The sequence below is a fragment of the Natator depressus genome, chromosome 3 (genome assembly GCF_965152275.1).
Source record: "Natator depressus isolate rNatDep1 chromosome 3, rNatDep2.hap1, whole genome shotgun sequence".
Lineage (NCBI taxonomy): Eukaryota > Metazoa > Chordata > Testudines > Cheloniidae > Natator > Natator depressus.
In genome coordinates this window covers 19,967,281-19,989,834 of record NC_134236.1, presented here as the reverse complement: position 1 = coordinate 19,989,834, position 22,554 = coordinate 19,967,281, and the positions used below count along the sequence as shown (strand labels likewise).

General features: G+C 47.0%; 2 protein-coding genes across 3 annotated transcripts in view; one reads left to right on the top strand and one right to left on the bottom strand.

Moving 5' to 3' along the window:
- Nucleotides 1-330: 330 nt before the first annotated feature.
- On the bottom strand, nt 331-18,947 carry PFN4 (profilin family member 4). Its single transcript, XM_074947508.1, has 5 exons — nt 18,723-18,947; nt 12,529-12,657; nt 10,245-10,382; nt 2,472-2,577; nt 331-1,092 (listed from the first exon to the last, which is right to left on the bottom strand). Exons 2-5 carry the CDS (start codon nt 12,643-12,645, stop codon nt 1,064-1,066), a joined length of 390 nt encoding a protein of 129 aa, XP_074803609.1. The 5' UTR covers nt 12,646-12,657; nt 18,723-18,947; the 3' UTR covers nt 331-1,063.
- Nucleotides 18,948-19,602: 655 nt separating this feature from the next.
- FAM228B (family with sequence similarity 228 member B) overlaps nt 19,603-22,554 on the top strand; it is a 27,799-nt gene continuing 24,847 nt past the window's right edge. Inside the window, exons 1-2 of one of the 2 annotated variants that reach the window (XM_074947507.1) lie at nt 19,603-19,798; nt 21,263-21,376. Coding sequence is in view for 1 of the 2 variants with exons in the window: in XM_074947506.1 (XP_074803607.1) it covers nt 19,898-19,984; nt 21,263-21,376 (201 nt within the window). In the remaining variant the exon portion in view is untranslated. Of the gene's footprint in view, nt 19,799-19,875; nt 19,985-21,262; nt 21,377-22,554 lie in introns of those variants that run through there. The other variant, XM_074947506.1, reaches the window with a different exon arrangement.

Genomic DNA, 22,554 nt, shown 5'->3' with positions numbered 1-22,554 from the left:
CATAACAAGAACCCATGGCTGGCTGGAAGAGGAAATCAGACAAAATCAAAGTAGAAATTAGGCACAATTTTTTAAAGATGAGGGTGGAACAAACTACCCAGAGCAGTGGGAAGGGGGTTCTCCTTCTCTGGATGACTTCCAATCCAGACAGTAGGCCTTTCTGGAAATTATGCTTTAGGCAAACACAAGTTATTGGGCTCAGTGCAGGGATAACTGTGTGGAATGTAATGGCCTGTGCTACGCAAGAGGTCAGATTAGATGATCTAATGGTCCTTTCTGGCCTTAAACACTATGAATATATCTTTCAATGGCAGTGCAAATAGATGGGTATAAACATGGCATTTTATTCAAGACATTCCAAGGCAACCAATGCAATTTGTGAGCTTACATTGAACTACATGTTCATGCAACACATTTCATTAATCTACTCCGTTTTGATGCTGTGAATATGGTACATGTCCTGTGAGAGATGCCCCACAGCTCAGAGAAATTAACTGCTTTCTTACTAGGAGATTGGGTAAAACAAAAAAAAAGATAGTGTTAAAATGAAGAAAAACACCTTAACTCAGTCTCTTGAGAACATCACCCAACTGTACTTTTGATTATATGAAGTTATAGTTTTCGGGCCTGATCCTATGATATGCTGGGCACCATCAACTCCTACTGGAGACATGGAGAAAGGGCTCAACTTCCAGGGAAGTCACTGTGTGTAGAGGGTACTCAGCACCTTGTAGGAGACGCTCTGCATCTTGCAATATTAGACTCTTGGAACCCATCCGAACTAGAGCCCAAATGCCACCACACATGCATGGATTTATGAGCTGTAATTTTTGTACATGAAGATGGTGGAGCTGACAATTCAGGGGGCTGTTAGGCTGCACTGGTGGGATTCACATGCTGTGGATTATCCTTCTCTTTCAGAGCCTTCACTATGGATTTAGAATATTGAAGAATAATGGATATTGTATTGCTTGCTTGGATGTGCTTCAGTACAAACTTCCATCCATGGTTTTCTAACAAACCAGTCTTCATAAGCTTGATCAAGTTTAAGTTATTTGAAGATTCAGTTTTCTTTATCTCTGAAATAGTCCGCTAAGGGGAAAAAAACAAATAGAAGACATTTTCTTTTTTAATATTTGCCATAATGGAAATGCTCCACTTTAAATCAACACTGGAATGTACTGTAATTGAATGAAAGGGATCATAATCTAACTTGCATCAGTATTTGTTTGTGAATACTTAAAATATATGAATACCTACATTTACTATTAGTAACTCCAAATATATCTTCAGTGTGTCATTTGAAATAAACAGAATATTTCTTATTGTAAGATTGTGACATTAAGAAATTCTTGTCTAAACACCCCTTCTTCAGATCAGCATGCACGTTACAAACCAATCATATGCAGAAATCTCCCCTTGAACTACATAAAGTAGAATACATAAAGCTACTTTGTTTTCTCTGGAGGAAAAGATTAAACTGAATAACAAAAGGCTGTGCAAAAATAAACCTCTCCAAACCTCTGTCTGACCGAGCAAACACAAGCTCAGTTTACACTGCAATCACAGGTGTGACTGGGGGGATACACCTGAGTGCGCTAGCTTTAATCTAGCTAGCGCACTCAGGTGTAGCGTACTGTAGTAGCGAAGCTGTGGCAGTGCAGGTTTCAGCACGGACTAGCCCTGGGAGTAATTATCCATGGTTCTGGGTGAGCTTGCACAGCCCAGGCTGAAGCACGCACTGCCTCAGCTTTGTATGTCTACTCCAGCTGCGATCATACCCCATGATTGAAGAATAAACATACCCTGAGGGTTCGTCTACACTTAAAACACTACAGCGGCACAGCTGGGCCACTGTAGCATTTCAATGTAGACATTACCTACGCTGACGGGAGGGATTCTCCCATTGGCATCGGTAATCCATACCCTTGAAAGATCGTAGCTAGACTGATGGAAGAATTCTTCTGTCAACATAGCACTGTGTACATAGAGACTTAGGATGGCTTAACTATGCCACTCAGGAGTGTGGATTTTTCACAGCCCTTAGTGATGTAGTTATGTTGATCTAATTTTAAACTACTTTTGCTCCACTCCAAGCACAGGAACAGAGTAGCTAAGAATCAGGCCAATAATATTAACTATAATGTTTTCAAGCGGGTTTTCTTAAATCAATCCATAGTATCCCTATTAAAAATTAACTATAATTATAGGATTGTGAACAGTAAAAGCTTTTCTTTTTAAAATTTTATACAGATACCTTTATGTGTTTATTCTGTGGAAATTGAAGGAGATTGATAGCATGTTTCTGACTAAACAACATAAGGTCCATTTTAATTTTCGTTTTTATGGGCTTTCAAGATTTTCTGAAGTCCCAAATGTTCCAGGCAGTTTGCTGGACTGAAATGCTGCCCCCTACTTGTAACATCTCTCTACAAGTTACATTCAGACATATATGCACATGAAGTAATTACCCAGTTTCTCTATAGCTTCCACACACACACTGGGATACATGCCCTCAGAGTAAGTAGCAACCAAGATGTATGAATCTGTTTTCACAGCTATCAGACCTCTGTTCTCCTAGATAAAGAAGAAAACTGGTTAAAAGTTGCAGGGTTCTTCTAAATATATATACTATTTATCAGGGTATGCTAGACAAGGATGTTTTCTATCTTTAAGTTGTGTGTCACTTTGAGGAAGAAAAGATACTGTTTTAGAGCCTAAATCAAGACTGATATTGATAGCAGATATAAATTCATTTAAGATGATGGGTTTTATATATATTTGTATATTTTAATCAAGCCAAGCAATAGCTGTTCTGTTTTTTTATTATACTGCATGTTCCCACCTTTATTCATAAATAATGTTTTTTATAAAGCACTTTGAAGAGATAAAGTGCAATCCGGGTGCTAAGTATAACCCACAAAAATGTTATTAAAATATTAATAAAATAGATGTGTGTGCTGTGTATAATTTGAAAGACTCCAAAAAGGCTTTACAAACTAATCATATCTGAATCTCATTAATTTGAAATAATGAATGGAAGTCCCATTGGGAATTACTGAATTAGGATGCAAATGCGTGGGGTTGCCCAGCATCTTCTGGGAGTTGCTGAGCACACTCAACTCCCATATTTGAATTACATGATGTCAATTACTGAGTTAAGTATCTGAGTCATGGGATGTGAGGATTAGCAAGTGTGTATGCATGTGCACAGGAATCACTACCCATCACCACTCAGCTACCTTTGGGGTGGAACATGTGTGCAGTTTCACAGCTCAGAAGAACAGTGTACAGCTGCCTGCAGTGACTCAAGAGCATAAGCACCAACGTCAGGGCAGACTGTTAGGAAGCAGGGCACTAACCCCAAATTGGCTGTGAGTTCTACACTTAGAGTGCACCAACCAAATATCAAAGATAAACTCCTCAGGAACTATACCAGCTTTCACATGGAGTCACAGTCCCCTTGGGTACTCTGATCTATCTCGCCACCCAGGTGAGCGTACCTTTGTGACAGATGGTCCCTTACACCAAAAATCACATCAATACTCCGGTACTCAGGTTACTCCCAGTCCCAAAGGACCTGTCGCTTACCCAGGCCAATTGCATCTTAGAGCTCACACCAAAGACAACGTTTGTAGCAAATCCTATAATAGGGTCTATAAACATTTATTCAGCAGGAAAAGAGAATTATTTACAAAGTTAAAGCAGCTAAACATATATACACAAATGAGTGAAGCCTTCTTGCCCCTTTGCTGTAGGGAATTAAGGAACTTGCAGTAGCTGTTTTCAGGGCCCTCTACGCTCCCAAAGGTGTGATCAAGGACAAAAGATAGCAGACCTCTTTGAGCCTGAGTCGACTGTAAAACCCCAGTGTGAAACTCAAGTTCCAGCAATAGACCCAGCAAAGTTTGACTTTGGAGATTCACCATTGTCCGAGGAGTGGACAGATCGCCCGAGGAAGAAACTTTGTGAAAGATCCAAAGTGTTCACACTGCATGAGTGGGATGTGGCATGTTCAAAAGGAGTAGAGCACAACATCAGACTACATGACTCTCAACCTTTTAGGGAGAGATCTAGGAGGATTGCCCTCTCTGAGGTGGAAGATGTGTGACGTCATCTTCAAGAGCTGATTGCGAATGGCATCATTACAGAGTCCCGCAGCCCATAGGCCTCACCCCTTGTGGTAGTCCAGAAAAAGAACGGGAAAATCCGGATGTGTATTGACTACCGCACCCTAAACAGCCATACTGTGGTTGACCAGTACACTATGCCTTGAGTTCAAGATGCCTTAGATTGCTTGCTGGGAAGCCAGTGGTTCTCTGTGTTGGATCTCCGGAGTGGATACTACCAGATGCCCCTGGGAGAAGAAGATAAGGAGAAGACAGCCTTCATTTGCCCATTAGGGTTTTATCAGTTCTAACGCATGCCACAGGGGATTTCGGGAGCGCCTGCCACATTTCAATGTCTTATGGAGGAAGTCGTGGGAAACATGAATTTACTGCAAGTGTTAGTTTATTTGGATGACCTGATTGTGTTTGGAAGAATCTTGGAGGAGCATGAAGAAAGACTTCTTAAAGTGCTTGATAGGTTGGAGGACTATGGTTTGAAGCTCTCGGTAGACAAATGCCAGTTCTGCTGAACCTCAGTGAAGTATGTGGATCACATCGTGTCCCAAAAGGGTGTGAGTACTGATCCCAATAAAATAGAAGCACTCACTACCTGGCCACATCCAAGTAACTACAGAGAACTCAAGACCTTTCTTGGATTTAGTGGCTACTACTGCAGATTTGTGAAGAACTATGCTACGATTGTAAAGCCTCTGAATGATCTTACCGGGGATAACAGCCCGGAAAAAACAAATCTAAGACCAAGAACAAGGGGAGGTCCCCAAAACCTCCTGTGCAGAGACACTATGGCCCCTTCGAACCGTTTGGGCCACGGTGGGATGAGAGATGTGAGAGGACATTTCAAGAAATCATTACTTGCCTAACTCATGCTCCGGTCCTAGTCTTTGCTGACCCCAGCAAACTGTTTATCCTGCATACTGATGCCAGTTTGGAGGGTCTGGGAGCAGTCCTGTGTCAGGAAGTGGAAGGCAAACGTAACCTGTAACCTGTAGCCTTTGCCAGCCGAGGACTGTCTGATAGTGAAACTCGCTATCCCACCCACAAGCTGGAGCTCTTGGCCTTGAAATGGGCCATCACTGAGAAATTCTGAGACTACCTGTATGGTGCTCAGTTCCAGGTTTGGACAGACAACAATCCACTGACTTATGTGTTAACAAGTGCTAAGCTGGATGCTACAGGGCAAAGATGGGTGGCTGCTTTGGCTAGCTATGACTTCAGCATTCAATATCGATCAGGGAGAAGCAATGTAGATATGGATGCACTGTCCAGGCGTCCTCAGGCACCAGAGGTCTGTGTGGTACCCTGGATGGAGTGAGAGCTATTTGCAGTGTGAGTTGTCGAGAGCCGGAGGCCCATTGGAGCCTTCAGGGATGTGTTAAAGAAGCTCTGGGCCTGCCCCCTGAAAGCATGCCTTCTGCCTCGGTGAACTAAATAGCATTGGACCAATCTCCATTGCCCATGCTCAATGCGGCTGATTGGCAAGAAGCCCAGCTGCAAGATGTTGATATTTATGATACGCTAGTTGCCAAAAGGGAGGGGCGAAGCCCAGCTGCGGTTGTCCCACCTAACCCAGAGGGTAAACTACTATTGAGAGAATGGACCAAACTAAAACTGATTCAGGGAGTGCTACACCGAGTGACCGTGGACCCGTTACAAAAGCAGCGAGCACAGCTAGTGCTGCCAAAAGAGTACAGAGCCCTGGCCATGAGGGCCCTGCATGATGACTTTGGACATCTAGGGATGGAGAGGACCCTGGAACTTATTTGTAGTAGGTTCTGTTGGCCCTGGATGGCTGAAGATGTTCGCAGGAAATGTGAGACCTGCGCTCGATGTGTTCAAAGGAAAACTGCCCACGAGAGCTGCATATCTCAAGAACATCACCAGTAACAAACCTTTGGAACTGGTATGCATTGATTTCTTCTCTCTAGAAGTAGACAAGAGGAATGTTGGAAACATGCTCGTAGTGACTGACCATTTTATGCGGTATGCGCAGGCATATCCCACACGTGATCAGAGGGCCACCACCGTCGCTCGAGTATTGTGGGAGAAATATTTCTCAGTTTATGGATTCCCAGCCCGGATACACTCTGATCAGAGGTGGGATTTTGAGAGTCGCCTTCTGAAGGAGGTGCTGAGGATAGCAGGAATTAAAAAGTCTAGGACAACACTGTATCACCCGGGGTCAGAAGATGAGCTATGAAACTCACCAGCAGTATGTGTCTCGACTAACAGAAAAGCTGCGGGGTGCTTATCACTTAGCTATGTCTGCAGCTGGGAAGAACTCAGACCGCAACAAACATCGATATGATGCTAGGGTGCATTCGCAGGACCTTCAGCTGGGGGACAGAGTCCTGCTGCGAAATTTGGGTATTGCTGGCAAACACAAGATAGCTGACAGATGGAATGAAGTACCTTACCTGGTGATGGAAAAGCTGGGAGATCTTCCGGTCTACAAGATCAAACCTGAGGAGGGTCCAGGGCAAATAAAGATGGTGCATAGAAACCTTTTGTTCCCCGTGGGGGAATTGGTAGGCACCCCTTATGAGATGGGCTATGACAAGGCAGCCAGGCAGAACAGAAGTGCTGGACCAAAGCCGCCATCCAATACGGACAGCGGGCCCTCTGAAGCTAACCTACCCCTATTCAGCACATTGGAGAGTGAGGCTGAAGAGGAAGAAATGACCATGGTATATCCTGGAATGGAGACAAGATTTTGGTGTCGACCAGCTGAGCCAATAGACAGCTCACCCGCCTCAGCTCTAAACCCCATGGCGGAGGTATTTAGGCCTGTTACTGGCACCCCTGTGCCGCCGATGGGACCCCCTATGATGATGCACACAGGTTATTGGACAGTGGAGACATCCAGGTGGAGGGGGCCCTAGGCACGCTGGACCTTCCACGGTCAGAATTAGAGATGCAGGGGCCTATGGCAGTAGCCGAGGGATCCTCAAAGGAAACCTGTCCATCTGTCACTCAAGAAGATATCCCTGCTACCTCTGCAACAGAGATTCTCAACAGACGGGACAGGGTAATAAGACCTGTAAAACGGTTAACTTATGATGCACCTGGGGTGACTAGTGAGGCACCAATACACTTAGCACACAGGCTTGTGGAAGCCATAGTGGGCTTCCTGAGGCCCTTTAGAGGGAACCAATGAGTTGGTGTAATAGGGAGTGTGATTTCTTGGGATGCCAAATTCTTGGCTGTGGGGAGGATGTAAGCAGAGTGAGGATGAGCTCTACCCTGACATCTGGTGGTGAGTTGTGGCAGGTTGTGGAAAAGAACTTCAGGGGCTGATCTCATTTGCATAGGCACACCTACCCAGCCTAGATGGTCACTTTGGCTGCTGGGGGATCCCCAATTTCTCTGTTATTGGGGCAGGAAGAATAAAGTGTTGTTATCCTGATGATGTGAATCAAGGACAGTGGAACTGTACTTGGCTTTTTGTTATGATGGAGGGACTCGCCATCAACTAAGTAGCACTCGCTAGGCAAGAGACATGGGTTCCAAAACTCAGTGAATGGAGGAAGGCTGGGGACAGACATTTGTACCTTGTGGTATGGGACCCTTCTGAGGGCTCTAAATGCCACCTGCACTTCCTCTTCTCTCCACTGTGTAATAACAGAGCTAATTTTGATTCCATAAGGAGTCTGGTTACAGATTGTAGAGCTGACTTCACTTTGGGCCAATGGTGAACCAGCACTGGGGCTCCCATACTATGAGCTGAAATCATTGAGTACTGTGTTAAGTAGTAGGGAACCTGAAGATATATTGTTGAGCGGCTCACAGGATGGCTACTGGAGAGGAGCAGCTGGCGGAGTGGCTAGCAGGATGGCTCCTGGAGAGGAGCAGCTGGTGGTGAAGGCTGCAGCAGAAACCCATGGAGAGGCAGGGCAGTCAGCCACTGGAAAATGTAAGGTGCCTCTTTACTCCCCACACCCCATTTCCACACAGGCTGGGGGGTTAAAACTCTGCAGATGAACTTTTGAACTCTGGACTCACCAAGGACAGAGACAGAGACTTTTGGGTTGCTGGACTTCAGGGTTGCTGGACTTTTGGGACTTTGGGTGACTTTTTGGGTTGTTGGACTCAAGAACCAAAGGGAAAAGACACGGCCCAATTTGCTTGGGGTGGGTTTTTGCTCATGGTTTGTGTAATGAATCCTGTTGGTGGTGTTTCCCCAACATAATGCCACATTGTTTCTCTCTGTTATTAAAAGGCTTTTGCTACACTCAGACTCTGTGCTTGCAAGAGGGGAAGTATTGCCTCTTAGAGGCACCCAGGGGTGGTGGTATATATTTGTCCCAGGTCACTGGGTGGGGGCTTGAGCCAGTTTTGCAATGTGTTATTGGAACGGAACCCCTAGATACAGAACCTGGCCCTTGTTGCTGCCAACTCTGACAGGCAGAAGGGTTACACATCTTAAGTTTCAAACAGTTATAAAGGCTTCTATAATAAGCAAGCTCTATATATCCTTTAAGGCTAACCGAGGTTAAGCCCTAGGGTTCTCTTGCTTATGCCTAATAAACCTTGCCCTCCAGAGTCAAAGCAGCATAGAGATAATCAGTTTCTTCTGTCTGGGGTTTTTTATTTCCCTCTGCCATGTGCTCTGAGCTGTAAACTTAGATGATGGGAGGAATCCACTTGCATGACTCATTTTCATGGGTGGGAAGGGGCGGGAGGGAAGTAGAGCAACACAGTCTTTTGTCCCCTTTAACATTCCATAATAATCCATCTGCTGTCAATGGACTGTTCCTGTTGGGCAAGACATAACACTTTCTGTTACAGATTGGCACTTTGCACTAGTTAATGAATAATGTTTCTCTCCTGTCTGGTGATTTACAGAGTCACAGAGGCTTATAATACTACCACTCAAATATTACGTTATAACAGGGGTTGGCAACCTTTTGTACCTGGCCCGTCAGGGTAAAGCCGCTGGCGGGCCGGGCCAGTTTGTTTATCTGGAGCGTCTGCAGGCACAGAGCCCTGCAGCTCCCACTGGCCGCGGTTCGCCGTTCTCAGCCAATGAGAGCTGCGGGAAGCGGTGCGGGCCGAGGGACATGCTAGCCACTGCTTCCCACAGCTCCCATTGGCCAGGGGCTCCATGCCTGTGGACGCACCAGATAAACAAACTGGCCCAGCCTGCCAGCAGCTTTACCCTGATGGGCTGGTTGCCAAAGGTTGCCAACCCCTGCCTTATAATATGGAATACAGAAGTTATAAGTGAGAATGCAGGCAGCAACTCAAAAGCATTCAGTAAAGTCTAAACACTAAACACATTCTTATAATTCTAAAACCTATTTTAACAATACTAACACACAGGTGAGCCAGACTCATTCCAGCTATTTGTCAGTGTTCCACTGCAGCCTGGGGACCTTGGCATGAGCTGGCACCTGGTTTACCAGCATCACAAATGCTACATAACATTAAAAAAGAAGAGAAGCATACCACATCTAACTGCAACTGCAAAGTGGCTGGAAGTTTATGCTGTCATAATGTAGTTAATCAACATGAAACTGGGCCAGATCCCTGGGGTTAACACTTCTACTTTTGTTTGAAAAAAAAAGAGAGAGAAAGGGTTGAGCTCTTCAGTGACAAGTCAAGATGCTGATACTGATTCTCAGTTGGTGTCATTGGCCAGTGAAGTTACTCAGAAAACCTGGCCACCTCGTTTTACATCTACACTTCCACACAGCTGGAAATGAGACCGCCCATAATGAGAAATCTCAGCACCTGGTTTATCCTAAAAGCCAGAAATAGTGATTGTGCCACAAATAGTTGGAGTAAAATATTTGGGATAACAGAATTCAGTTTCCCTTCTCAGTGTTAGTAAAGAAATAAAATTGTCGGATACTTTGAGATGGATGGTAGAATATATTTCTGTTTTAATCTATGTTATATGCTTGTCATTTTCCTTGTAGAGATGCTCTGCTGTGCATTTATTTGTTTGCCCCATATATGTAAAGGTGCTGTGGATAGAAAGGAGGCAGCATTTTGTTTAACCTCTAATCGACTCTGGGTGTTAATATAAACAGGAGATGAGGGAAGGAAAGAGGAAAACTATCAAATACTTTTTTCAGTGCTTGGACCTACTTGCCATACATGTTAGCAACTTACATTTTTAAGATAGATGGAGTACGCATCTGCTCGGACACATTTATACTGCTTCTCCTGGAAGTAAAGTCCTTCTCTTCTGACCTGTAATAAGTTCTTGAAGAAAGCAGAGCTGAGGATTAAGGCATTCTGTGGCTGCAGCTAAATTGATAAAATGGGACGTTTTGTTATGGACCAAAAGGACACACTTTTGCAATCATTAAAAAACACTTCTTCTGTTTCAGAGTAACAGCCGTGTTAGTGTGTATTCGCAAAAAGAAAAGGAGTACTTTTGGCACCTTAGAGACTAACCAATTTATTTGAGCATAAGGTTTCGTGAGCTACAGCTCACTTCATCGGATGCATGCTCAAATAAATTGGTTAGTCTCTAAGGTGCCACAAGTACTCCTTTTCTTTTTACTTCTTCTGTTATGTCTGATAATTAACCAAAGACGATTTCATAAATAGATAATGATGACCAAAAAAGGAAAATGTCTGAACAACTTTGAAATTGGGCTTTTAGTCCATGTAAGAATGAACTGTTTTTTCAGTGTCTGATTTAGGATCTGATTCACAAATGCTTGCATTTACCCCTATGAGTAGTCCCATTGATTACAGTGGGACTAATGGTAAGCAGTATGCCCAGCACTGTTTACAGGATTGGGCCCTTAGGTTAAAACCTCTCTGGAGCAGAGGACTCTGCCTTGCTCTGTGTTTGCATAGTGCTGAGCACACAGATGGCAGGTTCAAATACTAATATTCTCCATCTTTAATATACAGACATAGCTTTGAGAGACTCCAGCAAGTGAGCTTTTCAGATCAAGATGGAGCATTACATGCTAGAATCTAGGAGCAAATCTTCAGCTGGTGTGAAATGCCATAGATCCATTGAAGTCAGTGGAGCTATGAGAATCTACACCAGCTAAGAATCTGCCCCCAGTCTCCATCAGCCACACTTCTAGAGTGAAGATGAAGTTTTAGCATTTTAGATCCTCGCTGACTGCTACTGTCCTATGGATAACACTTTGGTGCTCAGAAACTATGGTGATGAGACCACATAAGTAAATAGAGAGACAGATTTGATCCCCTCTGTTCCTATGTAACATAAATAAGATAAAATAAAATTAGACAGGGGAAACATTAGTTTTGCCATACAATACAGAAGTGCTGCTATTCTGTTGTCTTGTTTGGTACCTTCTTGATAACAGAACAAAATCAACACAATCAAACGCAGTCCAAAGCATGAAAGAAATAGAGTTCTGCTGATATAACACCTTTCCTCCAAAGATCTAACATGAGTGCTTTACAACAAATTCAATCTCACAACACACTTTTTAGTAAGTAGTATCATACCTAGGGCCCTACCAAATTCACGGCCATGAAAAACAAGTCACAGACGGTGAAATCTGGTCTTTTGTGTGCTTTTACCCTATACTATATAGATTTCACAGGGGAGACCAGCAGTTCTTAAATTGGGGGTCCTGACCCAAAAGGGAATTGCAGGGGGTCACAAGGTTATTTTAGGGGGGTCACAGTATTGCCAACTTTACTTCTGCACTGCCTTCAGAGCTAGGCAGCCAGAGAGCACTCAGCTCTGAAGGCAGTGCCCCACCAGCAGCAGCACAGAAGTAAGGGTGGCAATACCATACCATGCCACCCTTACTTCTGCACTGCTGCCTTCAGAGCTGGGCGGCCGGAGAGTGGCGGCTGCTGACTGAAGGCCCTGCTCTGAAGGCAGCAGCATAGCAGTAAGGGTGGCAATACCGTATCATGCCATCCTTACTTCTGTGCTACTGCTGGCAGTGGCTCTGCCTTCAGAGCTGGGATCCCGGCCAGCAGCCGCCGCTCTCCAGCTGCCCAGCTCTGAAGACAGTGCCGCTGCCATCAGCAGCGCAGAAGTAAAAGGGTAGAAGTACTGCAACCCGCCCCCTACAATAACCTTGCAACCCCCCGACAACTCCTTTATGGGTCAGGACCCCTACGACTACAACACCATGAAATTTCAAATTTAAATAGCTGAAATCATTACATTTACTATTTTAAAAATCCTACGATTGTGAAATTGACCAAAATGGACCGTGGATTTGGTTGGGCCCTAATTATACCCCATTTGGCTCAGAGGTTATGAGAATTGCTCAATGTCACACAGCCAGTGGACGAGTCAGGAATATTTATTAGCACCCAGCAGTGCTGACTGACAGTCCCCTCTCTAATCACTACTTCATGCTCCCTCCCTTAAAAGAGTGTGGTACATTTCTAAATTTTCTACCTTCAGTGTCACTTGCTAGGATGCTTTCTATTTTCTTACATTAAAGCCAACGGTTGATTCCCACACAGAATCGTCCTTTAATTTGATGATGGCCGCATGTTCCACATGTTTTGTTCTGATAAGGCAATCATTGAGCAAAGATTGAATTTGGTTCATTTTCCTTCAGTTCTGTGAAAGAAATCAGATATAGGTAGGTGTTCGTTTCCTTCCCTTTGAGCTTCAGAGGCCTGATCCTCCTCCCATCCAGAATTTCATTTAGCTCCCTTTAGGAGGCTGATCCAGAGTAAAAAAGATGAGAAATACACCATAACTTGCTATAAGCACCAGGTTAGAGTGGGACTCAGCTGGAGTGGGAAGCGTTAGTGCTCTTTTCAAGCTCCTCTCACAACATGCCTAGATGTTTCTGTTCAAATGATCAACAGCGAAATAATTGACAATATTGACATTTAAACTGACATTACTAGACCCCAGAGTTAACATTTGGTGATGACAGTAATGGTGGTATTGCACACGTTTTAGAGTTATTGTTTCAGGCTGTTTATCTGCATACTCAGCCAGATAGATGACACTGGATCAGTCGTATTTGGAAGATTTACTTAGCAATGATAAGGACAAGAAACTAAAAACGGATTGGCCCATCAGAAAATTGCAGGTATTGTGTCTCTAGAGTACTGGTTCATTCCAAGCCAACTGTTAGATGTGGTAAGGATTTCAGATTGACTGTGCTTTACATGACATCTCATCTGGATGATGATGATGAAGTAAAATAAAAATGATAAAGGTGTTCTTATCACTATACAACACAATGATTACATAAATCAGACCACTTTACTTTGAATGGTCCCTTGAAATATATGTTATCTATTTATGAAAAACAATCTGTTCCATCTTGTATTTAGCTGTGACATTGAGTAAGTTTCCCAGAGCTCTGTGTACGATCAAAAGCTTGTCTCTCTCACCAACAGAAGTTGGTCCAATAAAAGGTATCACCTCACCCATCTTGTCTCTCTGATAAATCAGACTATATAGTTTTATGAAGTAAATCACTATTAAATAACCATATAACAAATTGTAATGCAACATTTAATGAACAAAGCTGTTGTTGGATAATCCTGACAGTTATGCAGCTAATTAACCTAAACATTTTATACACAATTATATAAAAGTTATGCCTTAGTCAAACTCAAGTTGGATACTGCATGCAGATGTGGTCACCCCATGTCAAAAAAGATATATTGGCATTGGAAAAGGTTCAGAAAAGAGCAACAAAAATGATTAGGGGTATGGAACAACTTCTGTATGAGGAGACATTAATAAAATTGGTACTTTTCAGGTTGGTAAAGAGACAACAAAGGAGGAATACGATAGAGGTCTATAAAATCATGACTGGTGTGAAGAAAATAAATAAGGAAGTGTTATTTACTCCTTCTCTGAACACAAGAACTAGGGGTCAGCAAATGAAATTAATAGGCAGCAGGTTTAAAACAAACAAAAGGAAGTATTTCTTTATACAACACCCAGTCAACCTGTGGAACTCTTTGCCAGAGGATTTTGTGAAGGTCAAGACTATAACATGGTTCAAAAAAGATGAATTCATGGAGGCTATTCCAGCAATGGCTATTAACCAGGATGGGCAGCGCAACCTCTGTTTGCCAGAAGCTGGGAATGGGCGACAGGGGTTGGATCACTTGATGATTACCTGTTTTGTTCATTCCCTCTGGGGCACCTGGCATTGGCCACTGTTGGAGAACAGGATACTGGGCTAGATGGACCTTTGGTCTGACCCAGTATGGCCGTTATGTTCTTATACTGGGCTCAATACAAGGGTAATTGGGTGAAATTTAATGGACTGTGATACACGGAACGTTGACTAGACGATCTAACTATTTACTATTCTATTCTGTACAGGTTTTTATACCACACTTATCACTGTAGTATCTGAGCAGTTTCCAGTAACGCATTAAGCAATGTGACTACCTACACAACTGTCACGTGTTGTTTGTTTTCTCATCCTCTCCCCAGGGATTAATGGTCCTTTCTGGCTTTATGAATTATCCAGTGTAGATTTATTTTCATTTTAAAAGAAACTTTTACTGAAAATGTTCAGCCTCGTCAGCTGTCTAGTGAGTATGTGAAGTCTAAAGGGCTTTGGCCTGCTGAATGCTGACCCCCCCATCATAACGACTGTGCCTCTACGAGGTGCAGCACACAACTCGGAGCTCAGGGAAGAGGGGTTAAACCACCTTTGTGCTCTTCCAACTGGAGCAGCCCAAGGGCCAGAGAGGTCCACTGTGTAATTTAGCTCTGGGAGCCTGTCTTGACAGCACAGTTAGCTCAAGTTATAACTCAAGTGCCACCCCAACTCAACTTCCAGCTACACACAAAAATCTCTGGCTCAAGTTAAGTGGTGCTTTAAGCTTGAGCTAATTGGCCTGCATGGGTGGCGGGTGGAGCCCCCCTTAGGGGTCTGCTGCTAAGGTGGTCCCTGGGGTCAGCCACACTGGCTGCTGGTTGGACGGTCCCCGGGGCCCTATTCTATGGGTGGATTGCAGCTCAGAATTTCGAACCAGCAGGCCATTGTCAGCCGGAGCCCTGAGAACCCCTGCACCTCCCTTGCGGATGGGGCCGCGAGTCCCCCGTGCCCAGAGGATTCCTGAGCATTCCTGCCCCTCGATCGGAGGAGCCCCACACTGGCTGGAGGCCCGAATGCCAGCCCCCCTTTGGTCGGAGGAGTCCTGGGCCAGTCGAAGCCCCGAGCCTTCCCCCGCCAACCCAGAGGTACCCCGAGCCAGCTGCAGCCATACCGCGCCTCCCCTCCACAGACCCCAAGCTGCTGCAGGGAAAAGCCTCTCAGCAGGCCGCCTTCAAGGGCTACACAGCTCCTCCTACCGCACCTGTCTGGGACCTTTCACTCACTGATGGGCTGCTCAGCACCTGGTGAAAAGAACAGGTTGAGGACTATTTAGAAAAGCTGGATGTGCACAAGTCCATGGGGCCAGATGTAATGCATCCGAGGGTGCTGAGGGAGTTGGCTGATGTGATTGCAGAGCCATTGGCCATTATCTTTGAAAACTCATGGCGATCGTGGGAGATCCCGGATGATTAGAAAAAGGCAAATGTAGTGCCTTTAAAAAGGGAATTACAGACCAGTCAACCTCACCTCAGTCCCTGGAAAAATCATGGAACAGGTCCTCAAGGAATCAATTCTGAAGCACTTGGAGGAGAGGAAGGTGATCAGGAACAGTCAACATGGATTCACCAAGGGCAAGTCATGCCTGACCAACATGGTGAGCTCGGGGGGATGAGGAGGGCCACCCGCACCGCAGCAGGTAACCCGGGGTGGCGCGCAGGGGAACCGCTCCCCGCCCCAGCTCACCTCTGCACCCTCGGCCTGAGTGGGAAGCCGTGGCCTGCTTCTCAGTCCTCCCCGGCTTCCCGCCAAACAGCTGATTAGCGGGAAGTGGGGGTGAGGGGGGCAGAGAAGCAGAGCGGGGCGGTGCGTTCAGGGGAGGAGCTGGAGGTGGAGCGGAGGTGAGCTGGGGCCAGGCACGGGGCGGGGAGCTGCTGGTGGGTGCTCTGCACCCACCAAATTTTCCCCGTGGGTGCTGCAACCCCGGAGCACCCAGGGAGTCGGTGCCTAAGGCACCACTTTTGATGTGATCAGTGGGGGGAGCGGCCGCTCCCCCTGCTCCTCCCCTAGCTATGCTCCCCCAACCCTAGGAGCCAGAGGGACCTGCCGGATGCTTCCTGGGAGCTGCCCCAGGTAAGCATCGCTGGGACTTCCCACCTCGCCCCCCAGCAGGTGCCTCTGGCTCTTAGGGGTGGGGTGGGCACCCACTACAGTGGCCCACGAGACCCTCCTGCCCAGTTCTGGGGGCAGTCAGGGGAGGGGAGTGGATGGGGCAGGGGTCTTGGGTGGGGGGCGTCAAGGAACGCGGGGGGTGGGGGGGTTGGATGGGGCAGGAGTCCCGGGGGGCGGGGGTGGGCAACGGCCCCCTCGTGGGGTGAGGAGAGAACCCGTTGTTAAGATTTTGGCAGCTCATCACTGCTTCCAACCCTGGTATTCTATGATTAAATTGGATATGAGTTAGCAGTGTGCCCTTCTTGCCAAGAAGGCTAACGGCATAATGGGCTGCATTAGTAGGAGCATTGCCAGCAGATTGCAGGAAGTGATTATTCCCCTCTATTCGGCACTGATGAGGCCACAACTGGAGTGCTGTGTCCAGTTTTGGGGGCCCCACTACAGAAAGGATGTGGACAAATTGGAGAGAGTCCAACAGAGATCAACAAAAATGATTAGGGTGCTGGGGCACATGATTTATGAGGAGAGGCGGAGGGAACTGGGCTTATTTAGTCTGCAGAAGAGAAGAGTGAGGGGGGATTTGATAGCAGCCTTCAACTACCTGAAGGGGGATTCCAAAGGGGATGGAGCAAGGCTGTTCTTAGTGGTGGCAGATGACAGAACAAGGAGCAATGGTGTCAAGTTGCAGTGGGAGAGGTCCAGGTTGGATATTAGGAAACAACTATTTCACTTGGAGGGTGGTGAAGCACTGGAATGGGTTACCTAGGGAGGTGGTGAAATCTCCATCCTTAGAGGTTTTTAAGGCCCAGCTTGACAAAGCCCTGGCTGGGATAATTTAGTTGGTGTTGGTCCTGCTTTGAGCAGTGGGTTGGACTAGATGACCTCCTGAGGTCTCTTCCAACCCTAATATTTTATGATTCCTCTGACAACCATTTCTTTCTACCCTCCACCTTCCACACTTCAGACGCTCCTCAAAGTCATGCCATCACAAACTCAGCCAAGGCCTCTTTGGCTGTCACATTTAAAATTGTAACAAAAGGAAAAAAGACAGGAGGCCAGCCTGCTGCCTGTCCGCTTTTCTCTCTTTCTCACCCCTTGACCAGCTGCCAACCCGTTTGGCGGGGCGATTGTCCTCATGCCCTTGGCCAAAGTATTTCCCTTTGCGACTCTGAAATGTGTCCAGACATGCAGGTCTTGAAGCTGTGCCCATTGGCGGAAGGTGATGTAGATGCTTTCGCTTGGGCAAGCAGGCAGGGGTGGCCTTGCCAGCTAATTGTCTCTCTGGAAGTAAAAATCACCACTGCGGGGTCAGGGTGTGAATGGAAGTCACCCAAGAATAGGGGTCTCAAACACGTGGCCTGCGCAGCAGGGGCAGGGCTGGCTCCCTGCCTGCCTGCCCTGCCCCCGCGCCGCTTTGGGAAGCGGCCAGGACCTGGGGGGACACAGGGGTCTGTGTGTTGCCCTGGCCGCTCCTCCAGGTACCTCCCCCGAAGCTCCTATTGGCCGGGAATGGGGAACCGCCAGGGCAACACGCAGATCCCTGTGTACCCCCTCCCCCAGGTCCCGGCACGGGGGCAGGGCAGGCAAGGGGTTGGAATGGGGGCATGGAAGGGGTGGGGCAGGGGCGGGGCCTCACAGAAGGGGTGGAGTGGGGGTGGGGCCAGGGCAGCAGGGGGGTGGTCAGTGGTGCGGCCCTCGGGCCAATGTACTAGTCCTTATGTGGCTATCGTGGTCATTTGAGTTTGAGACCCCTGCCCTACAAGGAGGAGGTGAGGAATGTGCTGGCTGGGCAAGGCATTTCTTTCTCCGCAGTCAAAAGGCACCATTCTTCCAGTCGGGGAATTGAACCCCAGTCTCCTGTGTGACAGGCAGGGATACCCACCACTATACTAACAAGGAAGGGGGCCAGCTCTGGCACTGCACAGAACTCCTAGACACAAGTTATGGCCTGCTTACACCACACCATGAGCCCAACCAGGCAATAGTACCCCTTGCTCTTTTCTCCTTCCTAAAGACTTTGGCTGCAGCAACAGCCCTGGGAAAAGCCCTGTCCCTACTTACATGTAGCTGCCTCTCACTCCGGTCCAAAGAAGCTTTTGATATGCCCCACGCAGGGTCCAGGCCCGCTGAGGCAGCAGTATTTGCTCCTCAGCTTCCTGGGCCTACCAGCAATCTCCCTGGAGCCCGGAGAGACGACTGATGAACCCAGGAAGTTGAATAGCACATACCACCTCCTCATCCACCCCACGACCTGCATGGGGCATAATAAAGCAAAAACCTCCCTCCCCCGCCCCCCAAACCCTGCCCCTGGGGGTCCGGCCGCAGCGGCCGGGCCAGGGGAGGCCCCTGGCATATTATACCCGCCGCCCATGCTGCCCTGTTAGGTGCGTGGGCAACGCAGTGGGGAGTAATAGCTTGAGTTACCACGCACCAGTGGCGAATGCAATGACTTCACACCGTGCCGCCGCCCGGTCGTGGCGTGGGCGTTTCACCCTAAGGCCACGCTCGCTCCAGCGGCCTGCTGCAGTGGCGCTGGTGGTGAAAGCGCCAGGTGACAGGCGGCGGCTTGCTGGGCTGGGAGTCACTGCCTGCGCTGACGCTGAGGTGATTTCACCGGCGCTAGCCTTGGCTACACAGCGGTGGCGAAGCACTTGCACGTCACAGGGGGTTCATATAACCCCCACGCTGGAGCCAACCCCTGACCGCTGACTGTCGGGGCCTGTCCTCGCCCAGACTCCTGGGGGGAGAGCTCTGTGTGCACTGGGGCCAGCCCCTGCCTCGCACTCCCAGGCGTGGCGGGCGAGGGCGCGCTGAGCTCCCGCCATGGGCAGCCCAGGCCTCAGCGAGCGGGCTGGCGGGACGACGGGTGAGAACCCACGGGGGGCTGAGCGCGCGCCCCCAGAGAAACTACAGCTCCCAGCATGCAAGTGCGCAGGTTCCGGGGCCAGCCTGAAGCAGAGACTACAGTTCCCAGCATGCAACGCTCTCTCGCGAGCTGTGACAGGGCACGTGGCATGCTGGGAGATGTAGTCCTCCCAGGCTTCACCTTACTACGAGAGATGAGGGGAGCCCACACTTTAGTCCTTCTCCCCCCCCCCCCGCAACCATCGGACCTGATGCGGACGACGACCCCACTGCTTACCTAGCTAAGCAGCACTGCAGCACCTTTCTCAACTGGAGGGCGGGCCTTTAGTCTCAGTACCCTGATTCGCTGAGGCGGAACGCCTTCTTTTCTGATTGGTGGAGTGCCCTATTCATCATAATGAAGAGGCTAGGGCTGGAGTTGCCATGGGAGCGAGGGACGCGTAACCACCAGAAAGGCGGAGGGATACGAGCTTCACAATCACTGACTCTCCCCGCTCTCAGCTCGGGCCGGGTGAGGCTGTTTCTCCTCCTTCAGGGACGGTGGGGTCAGGGAATTCGTTCCCGCTCTCCGCCCTGCAGGTGATTAAAGGGAGAAGATGGGACTATTTTCCCTGGCGAAGGGCTTCAGTGAAGGCTGTGTCGGTGAGGCGTCCGTAGCTGTCTCCTGGGGCAGGAGGCGGGGCCACAGAGGGGGTAACACCTTCCCCGCAGGCGGGGCGGGGGGAGGCTTGCCCAGGCGACATGGAGGCCAGCGACAGCATGGCTGCAAAGCAAGGGCGAGGCCCATCTGTGCCCAGGCCATCGCTGGTCCCGCAGGACCCCGCATGTGTAAGTTGGGCTCGTGGCCTTTGGGGCGCAAGGATCCAGCACCCCATTACACAGATGGGAAAACTGAGGCACAGAGAGTGGAAGCGATTTGCACATAGCTAGCCAGTATCAGAGCTGGAAATAGATTCCTGGTGTCCTATGCCCTGCTCTAACCACTTGTTGGCATTGCCTCTCTTGAGCAGGAGGGAGTGGTATTGGTGCCCAAAGACTAGGCAGCTATTCCTTCTTTCCTTCCTTCCCCAGTCCCTGGGGCAGTGATGTCCTGCTCTGCCACATAAAGACAGTCCTATAGGCTTTAGTAAGAGCAGGTGTTACTTGCAGGTATGTGGGTAAGGATACTAGTTTTCTGACACTTACTCATTGCAATTGTTAAACCATTTTTCGTCAAACGTTCCAAGAAAATTCACCTTTGGCCAGAGACCATGAATGGATTTGTAGCTGACAAGGATTTTATAGAAGAAAGTTGTGACTTACTGAAGAGAGAAATTTAGCAAATGTAGAAACCCATCCTTAAATATATTGCTCTTGGCAGAGCAGTTTAGGAAACACAAGAACACTATACGACAGTTTAGGACAAGGAGTAAAATAGGAGGCCTACACCAATTGTAATTATAGCAGGGAATTTTAGTTAGGTCAAATTATCTCCAGGGCTGATACAGTGACCTGAGAAACATCATGACTGATTGGTTTCAGAGTAGCAGCTGTGTTAATCTGTATCCACAAAAAGAATAGGAGTACTTGTGGCACCTTAGAGACTAACAAATTTATTTGAGCATAAGCTTTTGTGGGCTATAGCCCACTTCATCAGATGCATAGAATGGAACATAAAGTAAGAAGATGTGTGTATATATGTATACAGAGAACGTGAAAAGGTGGAAGTACCCATACCAACTGCAAGAAGCTAATTAATTAAGATGAGCTATTATCAGCAGGAGAAAAAAAACTTTTGTAGTGATAATCAAGATGGCCCATTTATACAGTTGACAAGAAGGTGTAAAGATACTTAACATGGGGAAATAGATTCAATATGTGTAATGATTCATCATGATTGATTGCAACTCATTTGATTTTGAGGTTACAGGGACAGCAACTAACCGTGAGACTGACATTTGTTTAAATCTCATTCATGTTGACAGTAATTATTCTTCTTTCAGAATTTAGAAACCCTTTGGTCGTTTCCATCACAGCAAGTTTGATTTGTCCAGTGTTTGAAAACTAAACTCTTACTCCCTACACTCTAGTTTCATTTGCTCATGCTTATTTTAATGTTGTCTCCAGCCTGATTTAATAACGTCCCCTGAGGCAAGGAGGGGAAGTTTGGATGAAGACTGGCTCTTAAGGGTTTACTGTCCAGGATCCCAAAGCATATATGATGTGCAAACTCCAGAACAGGTGAGCAGCTCAAGAAATTGCTTTCAGCACCCCTAGGGTTTGACAGGTCAGAGTTAAGTGCGGGACAATAAGAGACTGTACAGAATATCTGAAATTACTGGATCAAGACTCCCTCTAGTTTCTGAGCAGTATTTGTTAGGCCTCCCCATGAAAGGAATAAAAAAATCCACTGAAGAATTCCCAAACTTATTTCTTATTTTTTGGTGGCCCAAACCCACTAAAAAAGGCCGCAAAAAAAAATCCAAAGGAAAAATAGAAAGAGAATGCTTAGCGTTAGTGTAAGGGTATTAACAACTTCTAGCAATATGTCTGTATAAGGTCTATGACTGGGAAATTGTCCTCTCTCTGGAACCGCGTTGAACAGTAACAGCTAAATTACCCGCATAACTAGGGAAGAGAGATGAGCAATTGCATTTTCTGTGGAGATAACACAATAGTGCACCCTTAGGAAGTATGTGCTTGAGGCTCTAATGTTGAAAATCATGATTAAATGCCAGTTTACAGCACTTGTTAATGGATAGGCAAGGATGTAGCTTTATCCCAATAGCTGTTTGTCAGTCATTTACAGCAAATCCTCCAAAGCTACTTCTGGAAAAGCCAAGAAGGTAGATAGTTGGTTAGGTCTGGGTTGATTTAAATTGGTGTACACTGATCCATACAAACAAGTGGATTCTGCATAGGAAAGGAGAATCTCTTTTGGTGGGAGAAGAGGTGTGGAAGCCCTGACTTTTAATGTTTAATTAATTTGTTTAATTTGCTTAATGTTTCATGTGCTCCTTCTGTCTCCTGCTTGAGCTGGGTAAGGTTGAAAAGCCAACTCCTTTCCCCTCCGATTAGGGTAACACATAGTTAAAATCACTTACAGTTTTCTGGAAACTGTAAGGCCATAGTCAGCCCACTCCACTGTTGTCTGTACTCATCAGGAAGAGCAGCCAGCTGGTGTCTCTATCCTGCTTGATCAGTGGTCTATATGTGTACTTTGCATGTCTTGTGCTAACCAGAGTAGTCTACACTAGACACTTAGCATTACATTTAGCCTTTATACTGGTACGTGAGCCTCATAGAAGCAGCATTGGCCATTCTCGAGGATGAAACGATTCTCCCTGCCAGGTGAAAATAAAGTGGATGTTAAATGTTTATTTTATTCTTAAAATCAGGAAAGCTGTCTCCTAGTTTCA